This window comes from Prunus dulcis, chromosome 6, assembly GCF_902201215.1.
Source record: "Prunus dulcis chromosome 6, ALMONDv2, whole genome shotgun sequence".
In the NCBI taxonomy this organism is placed as follows: domain Eukaryota; kingdom Viridiplantae; phylum Streptophyta; class Magnoliopsida; order Rosales; family Rosaceae; genus Prunus; species Prunus dulcis.
Genome location: NC_047655.1, coordinates 15663894 through 15686184, shown reverse-complemented (window position 1 = coordinate 15686184; position 22291 = coordinate 15663894). Strand labels below are relative to the sequence as shown.

At 41.6% G+C, this 22291-nt stretch overlaps 1 protein-coding gene and 1 non-coding gene across 4 annotated transcripts; one reads left to right on the top strand and one right to left on the bottom strand.

Moving 5' to 3' along the window:
- Positions 1 to 1781: 1781 nt before the first annotated feature.
- On the top strand, positions 1782 to 6053 carry LOC117633161 (bifunctional 3-dehydroquinate dehydratase/shikimate dehydrogenase, chloroplastic-like). 3 transcript variants are annotated; one of them, XM_034366855.1, is made up of 13 exons: positions 1782 to 1882; positions 2188 to 2435; positions 2557 to 2662; positions 2758 to 2976; positions 3049 to 3087; positions 3228 to 3574; positions 3657 to 3720; positions 3829 to 3937; positions 4019 to 4171; positions 4927 to 5075; positions 5298 to 5460; positions 5563 to 5607; positions 5712 to 6053. In XM_034366855.1, exons 1-12 carry the CDS (start codon positions 1880 to 1882, stop codon positions 5604 to 5606), a joined length of 1644 nt encoding a protein of 547 aa, XP_034222746.1. In that variant the 5' UTR covers positions 1782 to 1879; the 3' UTR covers position 5607; positions 5712 to 6053. The 3 variants fall into 3 exon arrangements, with proteins under 3 accessions (XP_034222746.1, XP_034222748.1, XP_034222747.1); XM_034366857.1 differs by lacking the exon at positions 3049 to 3087; XM_034366856.1 differs by lacking the exon at positions 3049 to 3087 and having other exon boundaries at positions 2758 to 2985.
- Positions 6054 to 21155: 15102 nt separating this feature from the next.
- LOC117633336 lies at positions 21156 to 21262 on the bottom strand. The gene has a single exon (XR_004586644.1). It is a non-coding gene; the product is annotated as a small nucleolar RNA R71 (small nucleolar RNA).
- Positions 21263 to 22291: the final 1029 nt, after the last annotated feature.

Below are 22291 nucleotides of genomic sequence, written 5' to 3'. Positions count from 1 at the left end.
AAAAAAAAAAAAAAAATTGCTATATTTATAGATATTTCAAAAATAAAATTACATTATAAATTTGCAAATTAAAAAAAAATATAATTCAAAGTATGAAAACTTTATAGATGATTGAGTCTAGAACTTGGTACTATATTCTTAAGACGAAGTTGTCTGCTCACTAGTGCTTCTAGAATTTATTGTCCCAAGATACAACAATTGAATTCTTGTGCAAGCAACACTGCAATCCCCAAAGAAAAGCAAACTGAAACTATGTTTAAACGCTGTCACATTAAAACTTGATATTTCTAAGAATGAAAAGTAGAAAAATATTAATAAGGTCTTTACCCTATGTGTTGCCCATCAGTGATTGAGTCCCACCACCAACAACTCCGTGCTAGTGGAAAATCTATAAATTTGAAAATATCTAGAGTTTGCTCTAGTCCTGAGTGTGAGGATGGCCTCTCCCTCCCCTAAACCTTTTTGTTCATAAAACAATGAAAAACACAATTTAAATGAATTGATGTGGACTTGCCTTTATTTATTTATATGTGTCAGATGCCTCAGTTTGAAAAGGACACACAACTTTCACCAAAAAAATAAGAGAAAAGGACACAACTTAAAACTGATGGCCCATTATGACATACATGACTGAAAAATAGCAACTCTTCGTAAGAAATAAAACTTCCAAGTCACATTCCAGACAAAAAAACACACCTTTCATATAACACGTTTATTTTCATACATTTTTCTCTCTATCTCTCAGCGCATAATGAGTCAATATAAAAGAAAAAACATTTAAAAAAATGTACATGAAACATAAGATAGGCAAGTTTTTTTTCGCTGTTCAAAAAATGTACCCAAAAAAAAAAAAAATCCTATAGAATTCTAAATGAATTGATGGGATTTGTCTTCTATATTTGTAGGCATTTAAGATGCCTCAGTTGAAAAAAGACAAGTTGACCCACTGTAAAATAGACACGTGGGGTTACAGCCTCAGAATGGTTCAAACCGGCACACTAATCAAAATATCAGCAGCCCTCTTTTCGTTACAATACAAAACATTTCAGTTGAACATTTTGTTTTAATATTATTTTTAATTTGGCACACCACATGGGTGCTCTGGTTAAAAATGTACACGTTTCAAAATCATTTCACTCACACTAATTTCCATTTTTTAACACCTACTAGTCTTCTCTCAGGTAAGAATGGCCGCAATCCAATTAAGTTTGGTTGGTCTAGTTTCTTAAATTTTTTGACCAGCGGCTGAGACGGCCTAATCATATTGTCCAAGTTATTATACACGTTATATTTACAAAAGAAAAAAAAATTAGCGAGTCGCCTAAAGATGCTTTAAGTTTGAACGTATCGATAAATAAAGAATGTTGCTAAATGAATTCTAAAATTAACTGAATACACATTAGTAATTCAATAAATAATTTTATAGTAATGTGTACTCAATTAATTTTGAAATTCATTTAACAACAATCTAAATAAATGTTCTTAACTACTTAAACTATAAGTCCTTTATGTCGTAGCATCTAAGTTTATATACACAAATATCATTTCAATCAAGAAAAAAAAACTTTCACATGAATTTACTCTACAAACATGATGGACTTATTACCAACCCGTTGTGATGTGGGGTCATGGCTCACGCACGGGAGCCCTCAATAATTCGGACCCCTTGCCCAAAAAAAGGATAATATCAGAATTTGACCTCCCAATCAGGTAATGCCACGTGGGCATTATGGTATAAGAGAGGACGGTTCAAATCTCCCTCTTAATTACGGATGCGCAACACAGCACACTCTGCTTTGACATTCTTTCCTACTCTTTTCTCATCTATCTCAGGTCTCAGCTGAGCTCTCTTCTCTTTCACTCGTTCTCTTGTGACATTATGGTAACTGCCTCTGTGCCTTTTGATCTTCCTTTCCTCCTTTCGTCTTTGGGTTCATGAATAATTTGAAGTACATTATCAGATATTTGTCTATCTGATTCGTTGCCAAGAAAATTAAGCAGGAAACAGAGAAGCTTATAAACAGTCAAACGCTACATATATTTTCCTGAAATTTTCTCAGCAACCAAACAGATATCATATATATACTTGTCTGATAAAAGGGAAAGCAAGAAAAACGCAGAGTGTTTTGCACCGACAATTATGTGAATAGAATTTTCTCACTTGTTTTCTTTTTGGTTGAGTTTTAGCTTAGTTCTTCTTGCTCTGATGCCCTGAAAGTTGGAGGTGAGGGGATGATGAGGAGGAATTCGACTCTAGTTTGTGTTCCGATAATGGCCGAATCAGTGGGTGAGATGGTGACTGATATGGGCAAGGCAAAAGGCCTTGGTGCTGACCTTGTGGAGATAAGATTAGATTATTTGAAAACATTCAATCACAATGAAGATCTCAGGCGTCTAGTTAAAGAGTGCCCTTTGCCCACACTTTTCAGTTATAGGTACTTTCCCCAAGAGTTCCTTACGTTATTGAGCTTGTTTTATGGTAACCATAGAATTGTTGGGATACAACAAAGAATTTTCCAGCCAGCTCCCACCTGACATTATGTGTACTTTTTCTAGGCCCAAATGGGAAGGTGGTCAGTACGATGGGGATGAACAAAATCGACTCGATGCACTTCGATTAGCAATGGATCTCGGAGCTGATTACGTTGATGTTGAGCTTCAGGTTGCTCTCTAACAAATGTATATAACTTGAAACAATTTTTGTTTGTTTTTAATGGCATAAGAGAAATTTGGCTCTTTCATTACTTGTCTTTGAAGGTTGCTCGTGAATTTATTAGCTCTATAGAAGGAAAGAAGCCTGAAAGGTTAAAAGTTATTGTTTCTTCTTACAACTTTGAAGAGACCCCATCTGTGGAGTCTATTGGCAATCTTGTAGCAGCAATGCAAGCCACTGGAGCTGACATAGTGAAGATTGCAACCACTTGCTTGGATATAACTGATGTGGCACGCACTTTTCAAATCGCCGTTCATTCTCAAGTAAGCAGAGTAGGTAGCATGCTTTTTTGCATTGTGCTTTTTAAGATTTGCCCATCATTTCTTTTTGTTTAGGTACCGTCAGGATGTGAAGAATTGGCCCATGTCGGAAAGTTAAGAAACTTTGCTAGCGCTTATAAGGAGTTAGGCTACTCCCCAGATTGCCAAACTTCCTTGAGATACCATTTTAATGATGCCAATCTATTTGAATCGTAGCTGAATGGATTTCTAACACACTTTCTCTGGAATTTCAGGTTCCATTGATAGGACTTGGACTGGGTGAAAGGGGTTTGATTTCACGGATACTTTCTGCAAAATTTGGCGGTTATCTTACTTATGGAATGCTTGAGCCAGGGACAGTTTCAGCTCCTAGTCAACCTACAATCAAGGATCTAATACATCTATACAATTTCAGACAGATTGGGCCGTACACAAAAGTGTTTGGCGTAATTAGCAAGCCTGTTAGCCACAGCAAATCACCAAAATTGTACAATGAAGTGTTCAAGTCAGTAGGTTTCGATGGAGTTTATGCACATTTGTTGGTAGATGACATTCAGAAATTTTTCCAGACATACTCATCCATGGATTTTGCTGGATTCAGGTTTAATTTTCTATCGAGTATTACTCTGTTCATGCTCTTTTTACTTCAAGTTCACAGCTTGTATTCTTCGTTTCTTACGCAGCGTAGGCATCCCTCACAAGGAAGCTGCACTTAAGTGCTGTGATGAGGTTGATCCAGTTGCCAAGGTAGTGAACAAAACCCTTCATATTATTAAGATGCTGGCAGTTTCTGTTGGACAAGTTTTGGCTGCCTTTTAAATCATACTTGATTAAAATCTTGATCAAAATATTCAGTCAATAGGGGCTATAAATTGCATTATAAGGAGACCGGCTGACGGGAAGTTATTCGGATTCAATACCGACTATGTTGGTGCTATTTCTGCCATTGAGGAAGGACTGAAAGGTTTCCTCTAGCAATGCTTTTACACTTGATTATTTGTTCTTGTAATGTGAAGCTTAGGGTTTTTGCACGTGTTTTTTACAGGTTCACATAATAATAGTGGCAAGAACACAACAAGTGGTTCAGCTTTAGCTGGTAGGCTGTTTGTTGTGATTGGGGCAGGTGGTGCTAGCAAGGCACTTGCTTATGGTGCAAAGCAGAGGGGAGCAAGGCTTGTAATCGCCAATCGCACCTATGGTTCACTTTTTTTTCTTTTCCATTGCTCATCAACTATTTCTGTTTTCTCACTCCATTTTCACCTGGATGATTGTTTTTGTTTGAAATATCCTTATATCATTTCGAGAAATTATACTATTACCACAGAATAATTTGACGGAAAACACCACTAGTGCAACGAGGGACCTAATTTGACGGTAATTGAAATTATTATTGGAATTTAAGGATATAAATATAAATTGGACTACAATTTACCCTAAAATCTATTTTGAAAAAGAAATATTATCAAAACTGGAAATCATATTTTTTTATTTGTACAAGTGATAGTCTAAACTATAGGAAATGGGGTTTCTTACACACACGTACACTACTAAGATACTGTGGGGATTTGAACTTTAGACTTCTTGCCTTCAAGTCATAACAGATTATATACTTGTAAATCCTCTTTAGAAGGAAAAAAAAAAAAAAAAAACCAATATAAAAATATTTATAGCTGAATGATTTTTATAAACAAACTTTATTTGTCCCAAAAATCCCCATGTAACAAGTTCTTGTAGAAAGAACTCCTTATTGATAACACTCTTCCAGACAAAGTCCTAACTTTAGAATATAAAGTGAATTACTTGCAAAACCTTATACATGATGCAATAACATTTGGCTAAATTGTAATTTAGTTTTCTTAACTTTTGTTATATATTTAAGAAAGCCAAAAAAACAGTGAGACTTTATTTTCTTCTTGGAGATGACTTACAATTTATTTATTTGTCTTATTCAAGATCGAGCTAGAGAACTTGCAGACATAGTGGGTGGAGATGCTTTGTCTCTTGATGATCTACCTAACATCCCCCCAGAGGATGGTATGATTCTTGCAAACACAACATCTATTGGAATGCAGCCTAAAGTTGATGATACGCCCATTTCCAAGGTTTGAACTAACTAACAAGAATTTTTTTAGATTTTTTATTTATACAAACGATAGGGACGGGGATTCGATAGGGACGGTGACTTCTTTTAACAACTTAAGCTACAAGCACTTTGCAACTAACTTGTATTTCTAACATGCATATAATTGCTCGTAATTGAAAATAAATAACTAATTAATTAAAGAAATTAAAGAGAATTAATGGGTTAATTTCCAATTTTGCAGCATGCTCTGAGATCATATTCATTGGTTTTTGATGCCATTTACACCCCCAGAGTGACCAGACTCTTGAGGGAAGCAGCAGAGTGTGGTGTCACAGTTGTTAGTGGGTTGGAGATGTTCATTGGACAGGCATATGAACAATTTGAAAAGTTCACTGGATTGCCAGGTAAAAATAATCTATATATTGCGTAAAGAATTCAAATTGTACCAAAAATATTGTCTCTATTTTGTTTCTCTTATTTTTTTTTTTTCGAACTGTAAATTGCAGCTCCAAAGGAACTGTTTAGAAAAGTTATGGAAAATCATTCTTGAGGTTAGTTTGACTAATTCTTTTATGTTTCTTAAGAAACGTGTAATTGATTTTCTTGAGCAAGTTTTTGTAGATCGTTCTTGAAATTCAGCATCTTCCAATTGCAGTATGCGTACTTAGGGTTGATGCCTTGTGTTTCAAGTCAAGCAGCAGAGAAGAAAAGTAATTTCATCTCCTCACCTCCATGATATGAGTGCTGGTAATAAGGTTTCATGCAACAAGGCATCGTTGCTTTCTTATACCAATCATCTCTATCAAAGATACCAGAAACGGCACCGTATTAGGTCTTTCATGGAGCTTTTTATAGTCTAAAATAGTAAGTAAATTCTGTGTACCAATTACCAAACACCCGTGCTTCTTCTGTTGATTAGCAGTGGGTGGATTTGTACGAGAATATGCAGTGAAATTAAAGAAGAAAGTAGGGATAGCCCTACAGTTTCTATTTCCTAGACGTCAACTCATTAATTTTGAAATCTATATATAAAAGTCAAATTTAAACTAAAATGCTCTGTAAAATATAAAAGGTTATAGTACTCCTACATTTTTCAATTTGTTTGCCACCAAACTTAAGTCAACTTGACGGTTTTGAAGCATGTCATTTAGTCTCTCATTTTTTCTTAATACTTCCTCATTTATAGCATATCAATGAGTTTGTTTTTAGGAGAGCATTTTTGCTTACCACTTTAACTCAATGTGTATCTTCACCACAATTCTTATAACTTGATACATACCTGTAATTATAGTTAACTCTTTAATTTTAAAATTTTAAAAATTTTAAATTTAAAAATGAAGTAAAATAATAATAAAATAACATTAAAAAACAAACTCTCTCACCTAGGCTCTCCTCCGTTCAACCCACCCCACCCCACCCCACCCCTACCAGCCCCGTTCACATGACCACCAGCTCGCATACGTCCAACGGTGACACCAAAATCCTCGAGATCACAACATCAAGCGCTCTGTTTTCGCCTCCAAGCTCACTTCCCTTTGCGACACCCTGAAAGCCGTCGTCTACTGCAAGTACCAGCCCCCCTGGTGAACATCTCGATGCCCTCAACCCCGTCACCAACGACGAGGACCTCGACCACATGATGATCAAGTACGACAGGCTCTAAGGCCAAAATTACTAAGATTCAGGTGTCTCTTGCCTGGGAACCTGACAGGACCCGACCCAATTTTCACTTTGAAATTCGAGTCAAGTCCTGTGCGAGTCCGACACCTGGCTAATGTCGGGCACGAATGACCTTTTTACCCTTCCTGTCTCAAATTCTTTTCAAATTTCTCTTCGACTCCTGCCGAAATTTCGGCAGAGTCTCCCCTGTATTTTGACCAATCCCAAAAATTTTCACCTGTTAAACAATCAATAAATTCACACCAACTGCCAGAATATTTCCAAATAACAGATCTCCACTTTCAGTTTTTCAACTTCAACTAAATATCAGAGCATACTTTTAAGTTTTCACGGTTTCAAAGATTTTCTACAAACTCTACCTTGGTGCGGAAGCTATAATTGGCCCGGTGGTGGATCCCTCGTACTTCTACGGCCTGGGGGTGAAAACAGTTTGAAGATGTGAGTGGACCAAACATAAGAATTCTTGAAAATAGTTTATCAATCATAATAACCCCCACTATAAAAATAGTTAAATAAAACTGAATACGTATTCTCCATTTAAAGCATACTAAACTCAAAGCATTCTATGTAAATTATATTCAAGCTCGATAAATTTTATTTAAAAGTACTGAAATCAAAGCTTGTATAAAACACTGAAATCAAACTTGTATAAAAGCACTGTACTCAAACCTTGTATAACTGAACAAAACTATATAAATGTATAAAGGCCTGAAAAATCAGAGAAGCTAGTATAAAATAGCTGAAAGTCATAACTATATAAAAGAGCTTAAAATTCTTTAAAATTACCACCTAATTGTACCCCTGTCTTATCCGTCAATTCCCTGGCAGGTCTCGGGCGTCACGCAGGCTACCCGAGCCGCAAACTGGCGAAATCAGGGGACTATGATCAGCCTGTCCCGCCGGCAGATTCCTCGATGACACCAAGTCAGCTCGAGTCGCTCTGGCAGGATGCAGGGGACCGTAGTCAGCCTGATCCGCAATCCTGGCAGGTCTCGGGGACACAGAGTCAGCCGAGCCGCAATCCTGGCAGGTCTCGGGACACCAAGTCTGCCGAGCCGCAAATCCTGGCACTCACGGTCCGAGCGTCCCCGAAACTCGTGAGGCAAAGTCAAGTGCACTGACATAAACTGAAATCGGACTGGATGTCCGTAGACATCGGTCCAACTCTGGGTAATCACCAAAATAAATGGGTACGAGGTGGTTTTAAAATAAAATCCTTTAGAAAAATCTGAATAACAACTGAAATCTCAAGTTGTGCTGCTATTTCTTCTGTCATAAGCCTAAAAATCTGTTTTCTATAACTCTTAAGCATGTAAAAGTAAGCAGCACACAACTTATAGAACTAATTATGTACTAATCATGCTCGGAAACACAATAAAGCTTACTCAAGATCAAATAAGGAATTTAGTCAAGTAAACTCGTTTATAAAACTCTTTTATATAAAATCAATATAAAATTACTTATAAAATCTTATTTATGGAAAACCTCTATATAACTCATTTATATAAAATAATTCATGAAAGAAAGTCCACTCACAGATGGTCCAAGCTACTTTGACCCTTCGAAGGTCTCTTTTGCAATCCTGTCGGGCTCCTGGTGCCTGATTACCCATAAAGATTAAATTAATAAACTGCTGAATAAAAAGAATTTCAACTAAACACCCTGCCCCCGGCTCCTAGAAATACGTTCACTCGTTTCAGGTTACTCCTATGCCCACCTTAGCTTTTTGGACAGTTAGACCGGCCTTAATAGACCCGAAACCTCAATAAGCGGTAAGCTGCCAGATCGGCGGATCCGGGATCCCGTGGGTCCAAGATCTCCGATGGCCGATCTGGGCTCCTCTGAAGGTTCCTTACAGAGAAGGAACCATGTTCTGCGATTTTGGTCCGAAACGGACGGTCGGATTAGCCAAAATCGCGTTATCGCTGAAAATCCAAACCCTAGCCCCAGGGTTCGCGATTCCGGAGTATCCTGGACTCCTATTCACAATCCGTTGGATCCTACACGATCCTTACATCGTGTAGACCGACATATCCGAAATTCAGCGCGATCCGATTATTTAACGACACTGCACCCACGGATCGCGCGATATAGAAAATCCGTTCGGGGCTCAAATGGACTCCGAATCGAGATCCGCGAAATCCCAGAAACAAGCCTCAAGGAGGCGTCCCGACATACGCTCACAGACGACAAGCCTCACCCCCATTGCAGACAAGCTGCTCCTCGTCATGCGTTATGTCCCCGGCATACACACATAGGCAACAAGCCTTCTCTCCATTGCAGGCAAGTTGCTTCACAAGTACAAACTCAATGGAGTCTCCTTCAAGTGCTATGTCTCCGGACGCACATTTACAAGATACAATGAGAATTGAAGTTCGAAGGACAACTGAAAATTCCATAACAAAGCGGCCAATCAACCAAGTTAAACAAGAAATAAGCCTCATTTTGCTCAACCGGTACCATCTGCTCAGCTGCCTGCTCCTCCGCATCTGCCCTAAACCTCATTAGCTGCACCACCTTTGGCGTTGTCTTCCTCCATTGCAGCTTCATTTGCCACTTGCTCTTCAACTGCTTCTGCATTCACAGCATTGATCTGCTCACTTTAAGCAGCAAGTCAAGATAGAGCTACTCACCATCCTCATGTTCGAGAGGGCAACAAGGAAGAGCATCGTTCCTGCACAGCTTGTATGCATTAGCAGCAATTTCATGCTTGGACGCCTCCGTGGCTTCAACATGAGTACCAAAATTGACCAGCAGAGCTGTCACCAACTCCCGGATCGGTAGTTCGTGCAACTGAAGGACATTTTGCTCGAGCAGACGACTCTTTAGCTCTCTTTGCTGCAACTTGCGACATTGAGTTAGCTTCACGCTTAACTGTTCGTGGCTTTATAGACGAGTCATGGTCGTAGATAGAGGTACAGTCCTCTCAATTTGATCCTTGGATCAGCGCAGGCGACCAAAACCCTGCTTCTCAACAACCTTCTTATAAGGCAGATCACGGGTTTTGGGCAGTTCGGGCCGAGACTTGAGCAAAATATCCCAGACCTTATGCATGCTATTGATTTTCTTGTTGTTCGCGTTGACGAGGCACTTGATCTTGGCAGATGAAAAAGGAGCAACACCCATGGGGATCTTCTTAGCACATTAGACCCCCCTTAAAGAAGACTTGCTCGTGGCAGAAGGAGGAAGTTCGGTCGAGGACTCCACCTGCTCAACTGGCAGATCATTTAGGCCCCTAGCCATACAGCTTCCATCTTCCAACATCTCCGGCAGGGGGCAGAGCATTAACCTCCTTTCGATGTTTGCTCAGCAACCAACGCCCTTCAAGGAACCTGATAGAGATGTTCAGAGCTTGCTGAACCTTGGTCATGTTCGGGCCGAGATCGAGTTTCTTGCAGATGTCATTCTCTGCAAGCAGAAGATGGAAGTTAGTTAGATACACAACAAAGAATTCCATGGAAACTGTAGCAGATCAAAAGGATGCAACTTACCATCACAGTAAGTGAGAAGAACGAGCGAACTGACGCCAACCTCCTCTTCCTATGTACCGCTGACTTTCAGCACGTTCGTGCTCCGTACATGATCACCTTGACTCATACTGATCCTAGTTCGTGGCACAAAAAGAAGAAGGAATTGAAGTAATTTGGATCAGCCACAAAAAAGACGACCCAAATTGCCACCTACTCCAGCAGTAGATCTCACACCTCCTCTACGCGGGAGATCAAGTCCACGAAGGAAGCCCAGTTATAGCTGGACAGCCCAACGGATAATTTACATCTCCTACATGCCACCACGTGCCATGCAGAAGCTGGGGGGCATTTGTGGGAACCTAATTAAATCAAACCCTAGGTCAAATAATTCCTACCATTTGGGGATTATTTGACCAAATTGGGAATTGATCAACCTAATTGGGAGTTACTCAATTTAATTGGGAATTATCCAATTAAATTGAATGTTACCTAATTAGGTTGAGATTTGATTTGGTTAAATACCACGATCCCAATTAAATAAGGAGTTGCCTAAATTGAATCAGGATTGATTTGATACCTACCACAATTAGGGATTTGATTTACCCTAATTAATCAAATCCATAATTAATCAAATCAATTCCAAAAAGGGGAGGAATAATTCCCTTCCATCTACGGAATTATTCCTCTGAAACCCTAGCCTCCGAGACCACTATAAAAGCATAGCCATACACAATGGTTGAGGTACGCCTAAATTCCTACTAAAACTCTGCAGAAATTGTTTCTCAAAAACCCTAGCCACCTCCTCTCTTTCTCTCTCTCACACAAGGCTCCGGCACCACACACGGCTCCGGCCACCCTGTTTTCCTTGAATTACCCTACCTAACTTAGGCATCGGAGGGCCTTTGGCCAACACCCCCCGGGTGTGGTCCTTTTACTCCGATCTGTTTTGCAGGGAGAAAGAGAGGCGGAGAAGAAGAAGGAATCTTGGGTGAATATTCTCGTGGGGAAATTTGCTCCCACAAAGGTTATGAAGTATATGTGGCCTTCTAGAGTTTGGATGGGAAAAGGGCCACAGATGTCTGTATGGTTTATGTCCAAGAGTTGACCACTTCTGTTTGAGCCTTTCTTTCTTGCCTTAGTTAATTTCCCTTACACAGACATGTAGATTAGAGAAGTCTACTGGTGGCAGGACTTGTTCTTTAACTAGGCGTTGGATTCTATCTTTAGAGATGTGACCTAACCTATGATGCCAAAGCCTAGTAGATTGAGTTGGATTTGGAATGATTTCAGTGTTTAGAGCAGATGGAATGAATTCAAGTGAAATAAACCACATTCAACAGGGCCTGTCGCAACTAGAATTGAATTATGAAACAAACTGAAGCCTTCTTTATTGAATTGAAAAGAAAAATTCGACAAAACTAACTTAGAAATTGAAATAAGATTCCTTCTCATGGAAGGTACATAGACTATATCATCTAGCTCTAGACAATGACTCGATCCTAGCTAAAGATTGATGACTCTTACTGCTTTGACTTCAACCTTTGTTCCATCCCCTACGAAGACATTGACTTCATTCCTATTTGGAGTTCTCTTTCTTAGAAAGCCCTGCAAAGTATTTGTGACATGGACAGAACAACCAGTATCAAGCAACCAGGAATTAGAAGGAACGTCAACTAGATTAGACTCAAAACAGACAAAAGACTGGAGATTACATTTAGCTTCTTGTTTCTCTAACCATTGCTTGTATTTATGACAAGCTTTCTTTATGTGCCCTGGACTTTTGCAGAAGAAACACTTAAAGTTGGATGTTTTGTTAGCCTTAAAGTCATTGGTCTTTTTGGGGAAGTGAGCATTCTTGACTGGCTCTTTTTTGGCAGACTCATTTGGGAGGATTTTGGAGGGTTGATTTTAGTTATCATGTTAATTGTGGGGTCCACTTTTTCACTTTTGATCCTATCTTCTTCTTGAACACATATTGCTATGAGTTCATTCAAATGCCACTTCTCTCTTGGAGCATTATAACTTGATTTCAGCGTAGTGAATTCAGCGGGCAATGAATTGAGAGTGGTATGCACAAGAAAAGCATCAGACAGAGATACCTATAGTTCCTTCAGTTTGCTAGAGATTTCAATTAATTTCAAATGCCACTTCTCTCTTGAAGTATACTCAACGCGTGCTCAAGGAATCCGTTCCTCCTATTTTCCAATCCAACGAAGCCTTCCAAACAACCATGGTTGGAAGCAAGCGCATTAGGAGTAAGACCGCCGCAATGGCTCAATTCGTGATGGCCCAAAGCCACTCCTCCCATAATCCCACGATCGACATGGTGGCACCACCACCCCAAGGTGCCACCACCGCAAATCTGCAGCAAGGCCTCGCTGCCATGTCTTCACTTAGCACCACGGTTGGAGCCGCATCACAACTGCACGGCACCTTGGGTGCAAGCATCATTGCACCGGCCTTTGCCGTCGTCGTACCATCTCACAGCCTCGTGGCTAGATCAAGCCACCTTCATAGCGCCGCTGCCGAGCATGGTGGAACCTCCTATCAGGGTGGGCACATGACCACTGCCGACGTAGGAACAATCTTGAAGCAACTTCAATTATTCCCTCCATTGCCTCCGCGCTCGAAGTACACTCCTATCCAATGAAACCCTAGCCTGTGTGCAATTGGGCTCCACAAAATTCTCTCCTCCCGGTCCATGAAGTTCAGTAGACCTCAATCTGAGATACGATTTGATGAGGCAGCTCCTCAACCAAATAAACTTGGCTCAAAACCTTGGCCTTGGACAACAGGGCGAAGAGAGAAGGATGGACGAACGCGCCGATGGGCAGTTTGATGGGTACCAAGCAGGTTGAGCAGGAGTAAGCAGACAAGGAGAGGGACAACAAGGCGGTCGGCTTGCCGACATGTTGCAAGCATTTGCAAGCCACAGTCTGAGCAGACAAAGTCTCCCATCCAGATTGAATTCAAGTACTAATATGCGTGAATGGCTGGGCCCATGACTTGGCGTCCATGCCCGCCTGGGCCCGCAAGGATATGTTCACGAAAGGCTAGGCCCTCAGGGAGGTCTACTTGATAACCCACACAATGAGGATCGTGAAGAAAGGCGCTCTCCTGCCCGTTCACAGGGAAATGTTCAATAAAGGCTAGGTCCCCATGAAGGTCAACCTGTCATGTCACATCCTATGATCGGCTTCGCCATAGCACGATATTGTCCTCTTTGGGCCCCACCTCTCTGCCCTCACGGGTTTGTTTTTGGGAACTCACGAGCAACTTCCCAGTGGGTAACGCATCTTGGGATTGCTCTAGCCCCAACTCGCTTAACTTCGAAGTTCCCATGACTCTGAAGTCAGTGAGCTCCCAAAAGGCCTCGTGATAGATGGAGGTGGGCATGTACATATAAGGCACATCACCCCCTCTCCATTGCTCGATGTGGGATGTTACAATCCACCTCCCTTAGGGGCCCGACGTCCTCGTCGGCACACTCGCACCACACGGTAGAGTGGATTTGATACCAAATTGTCACATCCTGGGATCGGCTCTGCCTTAGCACGATATTTTCCGCTTTGGACCCCCCCTCTCTGCCCTCACGATTTTGTTTCTGGGAACTCACGACCAACTTCCTAGTAGGTCACCTTTCCTGGGATTGCTTTAGCCCCAACTTGCTTAACTTCGGAGTTCCCATGACTCCGAAGCCAGTGAGCTCCTAAAAGGCCTCATGATAAATGGAGGTGGGCATGTACATATAAGGCATATCACCCTCTCTCCGTTGGTCGATGTGGGATGTTCCATGACAACCCTCACAATGAGGATCGTGAAGAAAGGCACTCCACTGCCTACTCCTGAAGAACCAATTCTGAATAACAAGCTACAGGAAATCCCTAGCAAGCACAGTCCACCAACATGCCGCCTAGGCAGCACAACCAAGAAGGTCGACCCTTGTGAACCAAAGAGGAAGTCAATCAACGTCACCCAAATCCTGAAGGTCACCAACGTGACTGACCAGCCATGTGTGCAGAAGACGTTGAGAAGCTTGTAAGTAACTGACTTCGAGACTTCAGCATTGGCGAAAATTTCTAAGCTGCACTACGCATGGAGGTAGACCGAGCAAACTCCTCACATTTGACAGCCAAAATCGAGCAGGCTACACCCCCGAAACGATTATCAATGCCCTTTTTCACATACTTCAAATGCGATTTCGATCCTGAAAGCCATCTGAAGCACTTCAAGAGCGTTATGATCCTCTACAAGGCCGAAGATGCACAAATATGCAAGGTGTCTGCAATGACTTTGCGAGGAGCAACTCAGGACTGGTTTCATACCCTACCATATGGGTCGATCAGCAGCTTCAAGGAGCTGGCTTACGTCTTCACCAAAGAATACACTTCTTACCTAACGATCAAGAAGAATCTTGACTACTTGTACAACCTGCACAAGAACCCCGATGAATCGCTTTGAGATTACATCAACAAATTCAAAACAGAAAAGGCCAACATTGTAGGGTGCAATGATCGAATCGCGTCCTCTTCTTTCAAGAAAGGTCTTCCAGCTAAACACGACGTATCCCATGAACTGATTATCACTCCCAACCAGACGTTGGCAGAGGTCTTTGTGACGGTCGAATCACCGCGAAGAAGTTTACCAAGAAGGAAGATCAACCAACCAAGCGGGCAAGCCAAAGAAGCTACATGCTTAATAGCAGGAACAAAGACAAATGTAGGTCGCGCCCACAAGGAGACGTTAAGGCGAAGGAGAACTACACCAAGTTCTCCATCCTTATACATCAAATCTTAGCCCAGGTGAAGGATAAACCTTAGGTAAGAATACCGCCACCCTTGCAAGGAGATCCGGACAAGAGGGATACCAAAAAATATTGTGCCTTCCATATGACGCACGAGCACAGTACGAATAACTACTTTGCTTGAAAAATGCACCTCGAAGAACTAGTAAGAGAAGGTCACTGCACGAAGTTCATTGCGAAGCAGGCCATCTAGCAGATTGAGGACCACGATACAGCCAAGGAGCCACCCCAGAAGGTCATAAGGATTAACACAATCCTAACCGACTCCAAGGACTCCGGGCTGACCACAAAGAAAAGAAAAGGAAGATCAAACAGGCTACTTGATCTCCCAAGCCTCAACTAGCATCCCACTGGCAGAAGAAGATCTCGTGATCGGCTTCCAAAAGAAAGGTCTAATAGGCCTCGATCTGCCACACAACGACGCCCTTGTCATTAGCATTCAAATCGCGTAGGCCTATTGGATCTTTCTTTTGGCAGTCATTCAACAGATGGGCTTAGAGAAGAGGGCAGCACAGCCAATATCCTACAATTGGCAGTCATTCAACAAATGGGTTAGAGACAAAGATCAATAAATCGACCAGGTCACTAACTGGCTTCAATGAAGCAACAACAGTTATTGTTGGCACGGTGGATCTCGACGTCTACTCCCCACACTTGTAATCAGCTAGCAAACATTCATGGTCATCGATGAAGTCTCACCCTACAGTGGCATTCTGGGCAGACCATGGATTGGCAAGATCAATGCCATCACCTCCATGTACATCAGAAAATCCGCTACCCAATCCCTGGGGGCGGTGTTGGCCAGATCAATAGCGATCAGGCAATGACAAGGAAATGCTCTGCTCAAGGGCTGAAGAGAAACAAGCAAACATAGTTCCTCCCTGTGAATCAGACAGATCTAAATGGAGTAGAACAAGCAAAGGAGAAAGCAAATCCTATTCCTGACGGCCGAGCAGACAAGAAAGGAAAAGGGATAGCTACTCCCCAATAGCAATCAAAGAATCAGGACCATATGTCCGGAGGTTTTTCCTGAAGAAGGATGGAAGCTCGAAGAGGATGTCGAGCTAGTACCCCTTGATCCTGACAAGCCAGAGAGATCGGCTTTTTCCTAAGTCAGGAGGAGAAGGCAAAGCTTGCAGTCTTCTTCTAGAACAACAAAGACGTATTCGCACAGTCGCCATCTGACATGCCAAGAATTGATCTTCTGATCATCTGCCATTGCCTACATGTCAACCCAACCATCAAGCCAGTAGCACAGAAGAGACGCAACTTCGCCCGAGCGAGTCGCCATCATCGAAGCAGAGATCGACAAGCTCCAAGCTGCCAGTTTCCTAGAAGAAGTCTCTTATGCAGAATGGCTGGTGAACCTTGTTTTAGTAGCAAAGAAAGATAAGGGCCTGTGGAGAGTTGGTGTCGACTACGCCGACCTCAACAAGGCATGCCTTAAAGACAACTTTCCACTGCCATGAATTGATCAGCTCGTCAATTCAACTTCTGGCAATCAACTATTAAGCTTCATGGACGCCTACTCTAGCTATAATCAAATCATGATGCATGAAGACGACAAGGCAAAGACCTCCTTCACCATCGAAAGAGGTACATACTGCTATAAAGTCATGCCCTTTGGGCTGAAGAACGCCGGAGCAACCCAGCAAAGGCTAGTAAACAAAATTTTCAAGGAGCAAATTGCCAAGACTATGGAAGTCTACGTAGACGACATGCTAGTCAAAGCTCCTCAGCAAGCAGACCATATCAAAAACCTGGCCTAGGCATTCAGCCTGCTATGAAAATACAATATGAAGTTGAACCTGAGCAAATGCACATTTAGAGTCTCGTTCGGCCAATTCTTGGGATACTTAGTCACCCAAAGAGGAATTGAGGAACATCCGAATCAAATCAAGGTTATACTCAACATGAAGTCACCTGCGACAACAAAGGAGATTCAAAGTCTAACGGGTAGAGTAGCAGCTCTCAACCGATTCCTCTCAAGATCTACCGACAAGTGCATGCCATTCTTCAAAGCCTTGAAGAAAGGACACAAAGACAAGTGGGATGACGAGTGCTAAGTAGATTTTTGAAACATAAAAACCTACCTCACTTCAACTCCCCTACTCTAAAAAATGATACCAGGCAAAGACTTGTACATCTACCTGGTGGTGTCCGACTTAGCTATTAGCTCAGCTCTCATTTGAGAAGAGCTGGGGGCACAACATCTGGTATTCTACACTTCAAAAGCTCTTCTCTATGCAGAGACTCTATCCAAAAATGGAGAAAACTAAGGCTCCACTATCAAGCATACCGGATAATTGTCATGACAGAAATGGGCTAGAGAACCCTGACGCTTCTTAGCGACTCATGAAATGGGCTATCGAACTCAGTCAATACGACCTCTTCTATTGGCCGAAGACTGCTATAAAAGCTAAGGCTTTAGCAGATTTTGTTGTAGAGTTTATCCGATAGCCGAAGAAGAGAAGTTGGTCACGAAAACCAAGAAAAAAACAGACGATACCTCCCCAACCGATCCAAACCCGCCTAACGACATGTGGTAGTTGCATCATATCAGAAATGAACGGGGGCAGGGGCCGTCATAATCACCCTAGATGGAACTTTGTTGGAACAAGCCACCACACTAGGCTTTTCTGCTTCAAACAGCGAAGCAGAATATGAGGCATTGCTTATCGGACTACACCTAGCAAAAGAACTGTCGATCAAAAGATTGGTCATCTACTCAGACTCTCAGCTAATCACGAATCAAGCCTTAGGTAAGTACTTGGCAAAACATCCAGGAATGGTCCAGTACCAGACAAAGTGCAAGGACTTTTGAAAGAATTCCCTACTTTCACCATCCAACAAGTTCCACGGGCAGTGAACACTTATGCAGATGCGTTGGTGATCCTAGGATCAGTGCTGGACACCTAGTTCAGACGCACCATCCAGGTCGAACACCATGACTGGCCAAGGATCAAAGAAATAGAGTCAATCGACTCAATCCAAATCGATGAAGACCCTAGCTGGCAAGACCCTATCATCGACTACGTGGTGAATGGAAATCTACCAACAGATAAGTTTGAAGCTAGGAAGGTCCAGCAGAAAGCCGCGAGATACTACATGTAAGACGACAAGCTCATTCGCAGATCATACTCTGGCCCTCATCTCACTTGCATAAAATACCCTTAAACAGTTGAGGCCCTCTGCAAAATTCATGACGGCTAGGCCACTCACCAATAAGGCTGTAAACATAGGCTATTTCTGGCCTAACATGTGCCAACCTGCCTGTTGAAAAAAATGATGATTGTCGCCACTGACTACTTTACTAAATGGATTGAGGCTGAAGCTCTATCATCTACTAAAGAAGCCAATGTGGAAAGATTTATTTGGAGAAACATCATCTGCCAGTTTGGCTACCCTGAATCACTAGTTACCGATAATGGCTCACAATTCATTGGCAAGCAGATCATTGCATTCTTGAAAAAATATGGCATTAAGCATCATCTGTCTACCCCAAGATATCCTCAGGGTAACGGCCAAGGTGAGGCATCCAACAAAATAATATTGAATTGTCTAAAGAAGAGATTAGAAGGTGCCGAATGAAAATGGGTAGATGAGCTCCCTGGAGTACTATGGGCTTATCACACCACCAAGCGAAGATCAACTGGCGAAACCCCGTTTTCCCTCGCCTATGGAATTGAAGCAATCATTCCTCCTCACGTCATTATCCCCTCCATAGGCATTGAAGTAGGCAGTATTGAGTAGAACTTCAAGCAGATGAGGCTGATCAGTTCACAATTGTATATCATTTTGTACCCTTCTTGCTTATGATTTGGTTATGTTATTGAGTCAAACGTGTGCTTTTAATCCCTTTTCTGTTTATCATTCAGTTCATTGGGCCTTAGGTAACAATGGTGTCTTTGGATAAGAAAAGATGCAAAATGGTGCAAAAAACGAGCAGACTAGGTTAGCAACTCATTTCGGCCTTAACATCTTTCTCCGAACTTGGATTGGCCCAAATAATATGTAGTTAGAAAGATGAGAGTCTGAACTTCAAGATGGACTACTCAAATGCATCAGATAATGAAGTTGAGCCCAATTCGTGAGCCCATATGCACACCAAGCTCAGGATTGAAGTTTCCAGTTGTTGAGCCTTGGATACTTTCTTTGAGCCATGTGACTCACCACAGCTTTCCTTGACTTTAGACCTGACATGTTGAGCAATTAAGGGAGCAATTAAGGGAGCAATTGAGGGAGCAATTAAGGGAGCAATTGAGGGAGCAGGGAGCAATTAGGGAGCAATTAAGGGAGGTGTGTCAGCTACTCAAGTGCAGAGGAGTCACTCCATTCACCAATAATTCACTCCAGCCATCCTATATCACTTCATTCAGCCCAAAATCAAAGGAGAACTCCAACAAGCCTTCCTTCCATTTCCTACGAATTTGTTCTTTCTCTGCCATCACCAACCACCCAAACTCATCCCAAATCACCTCTTTAGTTGCCATACTCTAGACATGAGAAAGTTCTTGGAGTAGCATTAGAAGTGGAGAAGCACCTGGAGAAGCCTTGGAAACCACAAGCAACTTCAGAATTGGGTTTTCTCTACTCTTATTGCATTCAATATGTTTTCTCATTTTTGCTTAAGTTTCATTTCCATTATGAGTAGCTAAATTCATAACTAGGGCTATGATGTAACCTAACATGAATATTCTGGGTTTATAAGTTGAAGTTTTGAGTTTCAAGTTTGATTCATGATTCATATTCCTATTCTTTATGCTTATCAGCTAATATGCTTGTTTGGATGATTGATCACCATTAGAACTTGTATATTAGCTACCTTGGTTTGAATCAAGAGTAGACACCATGCTTTGATTTGAATTGAACTATGAATAAGAAAAGTATGTATGGACATTCGACAACAGGGATTAGATACATGCTTGGTTGTTTAAATTGTTCTTCTATGCTTAATGGGTTCCTAATGCTTAATTTAGATTAGACAACAAATGATCAAGTTAGGGAATTAGGAGCACAAGGTTAGGACCAGACACCATGGCCTAATCATACTTTAGCTAGAATCAACCTTTGAATCCGAATGAGACTTGTCACTTGACTCCTTATAACCCAGAATTGAATTGTTATGGTGAATCGAATGCCCTAGTATCCCAACCTGTTTTCCAGCCTACAAAAGTACTCTTTGTTACATTTGTTCACCTTGCTTTTGTTTGAAATTTCGCTTTGCCTCATTTGTTCAACAATTACAACCACTCTTGCTTTAAATTCTGTTTTAGACTTAACCTCCTACTTTCTTGAATTTGGTAATCTAAGTACATAACTAATTTTAACTTCTCAGTCCTCGTGGGTACGACCTCGTACTTGTCTTGCTATACTACTAATTGGCCCGTACAATTGCGAGTTAACATTTTAACAACAAATTTTGGCGCCGTTGCCGGGGACTGAATGAAAGTTCTTCCCTGGTTATGTGCCCAAAGTTACCCTATTCTTTTAGAAGTACTAATTAACTCAAATTATTTTCTGTTTCAGGTAGTTTATGTCTAGTAATCCTTTCCTTGAACAAGTGAGGTCTTCATTCCAACGCTCGAGATCTTTGAACGCAGGGCCATCTTTGCAACCAAACCGGGTGATCTCTGAAATTCAGAATCGTCTAGAAAGAGAGTTAGCAACTGCAAAAGAGCAAGCCATTGCCACATTTGAAGGTCTTGCTATCCACACTGACCTCCCAGGGTCTTCACCTTCAAATTCGGAATCAAGTTCAGACCAAGAAGAAGAAGAGATGGCTGCCAATGAGTTCATGGGAGACCTTGATATCCCAACAATTCCAGCATCCCCTTCAAGCATCTTGCTGCCCACCGCAGCTCGAAACTATGAGCTTAAATCTTCTCATCTTAATATGCTCCCTTCTTTTTATGGTTTACCTAATGAAGATCCATTAACTCATATAAAGGATATTTTTAATGTTGTGAGCTCTTTTCCCTTGACAGGTGTGACGGAAGAGCAACTTCGAATGAGAGTGTTTCCGTACACTTTGAAAGATAAGGCTAAATATTGGTTGAATTCTTTGAAGCCTGGTTCACTCATGACTTGGGGAGCCATTCAAAAGAAGTTCTTGGAGAAATATTTCTCCACGCAAAAAACCGACATGCTCAGGGACAAGATCTTTCTATTTGCACAACAAGATGATGAGTCGTTTTGTGAAGCATGGGAGAGATTCAACGGGCTGCTCAATCAATGTCCTCATCATGGGATTCCATTGAAGCTTCAGATGCGTATGTTTTCATAAAGGACTAACCCCCTCTAGCCATAATATTTTCACTAATTTTGCAGGTGGTTCTTATAAGACTAAAACTCCAGAAGAAACATATGAACTCTTTGAGGAGATAGCAATGGAGACCCAACACACCGATACAAGAGGTAAACGTATTGCTGGTGGTTCTAATGATTCTTCCAGGGTGCAGATTTCCAAATTGGAACAAAAGCTAGATGCCCTCCTTGCATTGAACTCAAGAAACCCTTTGAAGGAAGTGTGTAGCATCTGTGAAACTCATGATCATCCTACCATTTCTTGTCCCTTTGGGGCTGCATATCCAGAATTTGTGCAAGAGCAAGCTAAGTTGGTGAATTCCTACAACCGAGGTCCAATAAATGACCCATATTCTCAAAGTTATAATCCAGGTTGGAGGAATCATCCAAACTTTTCATGGAGGAATACACAGAATCAAGCGAATCCCCCTTCACTTCAAAGGCCACAACAATCATCATCGTTGGAGGATATAGTGAAGCAAATGGCAATCAACCAATCCAATTTTCAGCAAACAACACAAGCTGCCATCTCCAAGTTGGAAGTCCAATTGGGCCAGATAGCTACTGAAATAGCTCAAAGAGAACCTGGGAAATGGCCAAGTCAAACCGTGATCAATCCAAAAAACCAAGAAGCCAAGGCCGTTCATGTGCTCAGATCAGGTAAGATTGTTGATAACAAAGTTGGTTCTGATCTATCAAATGATGTTGTGGTTGTAGAGGATGAAGATGAAGAGGAAACCACAGCTATGGAAGGAGAACAACCCAAAACGTCCCAATCTGCTCCTAAGGCCAAATCTGATTCTCAGGAACCCAATCCATTTCAATTGCATAAAAGAGATGACAAATTTGTGCCATCACATCTTCATCAAGATAGATACATCCCACCTCCTCCATATATTCCACCGATTCCATTTCCAGGCCGCTTGAAGAAAGCAAATCAAGATAAGGCTTTTAAAGAGATTTATGATATTTTGA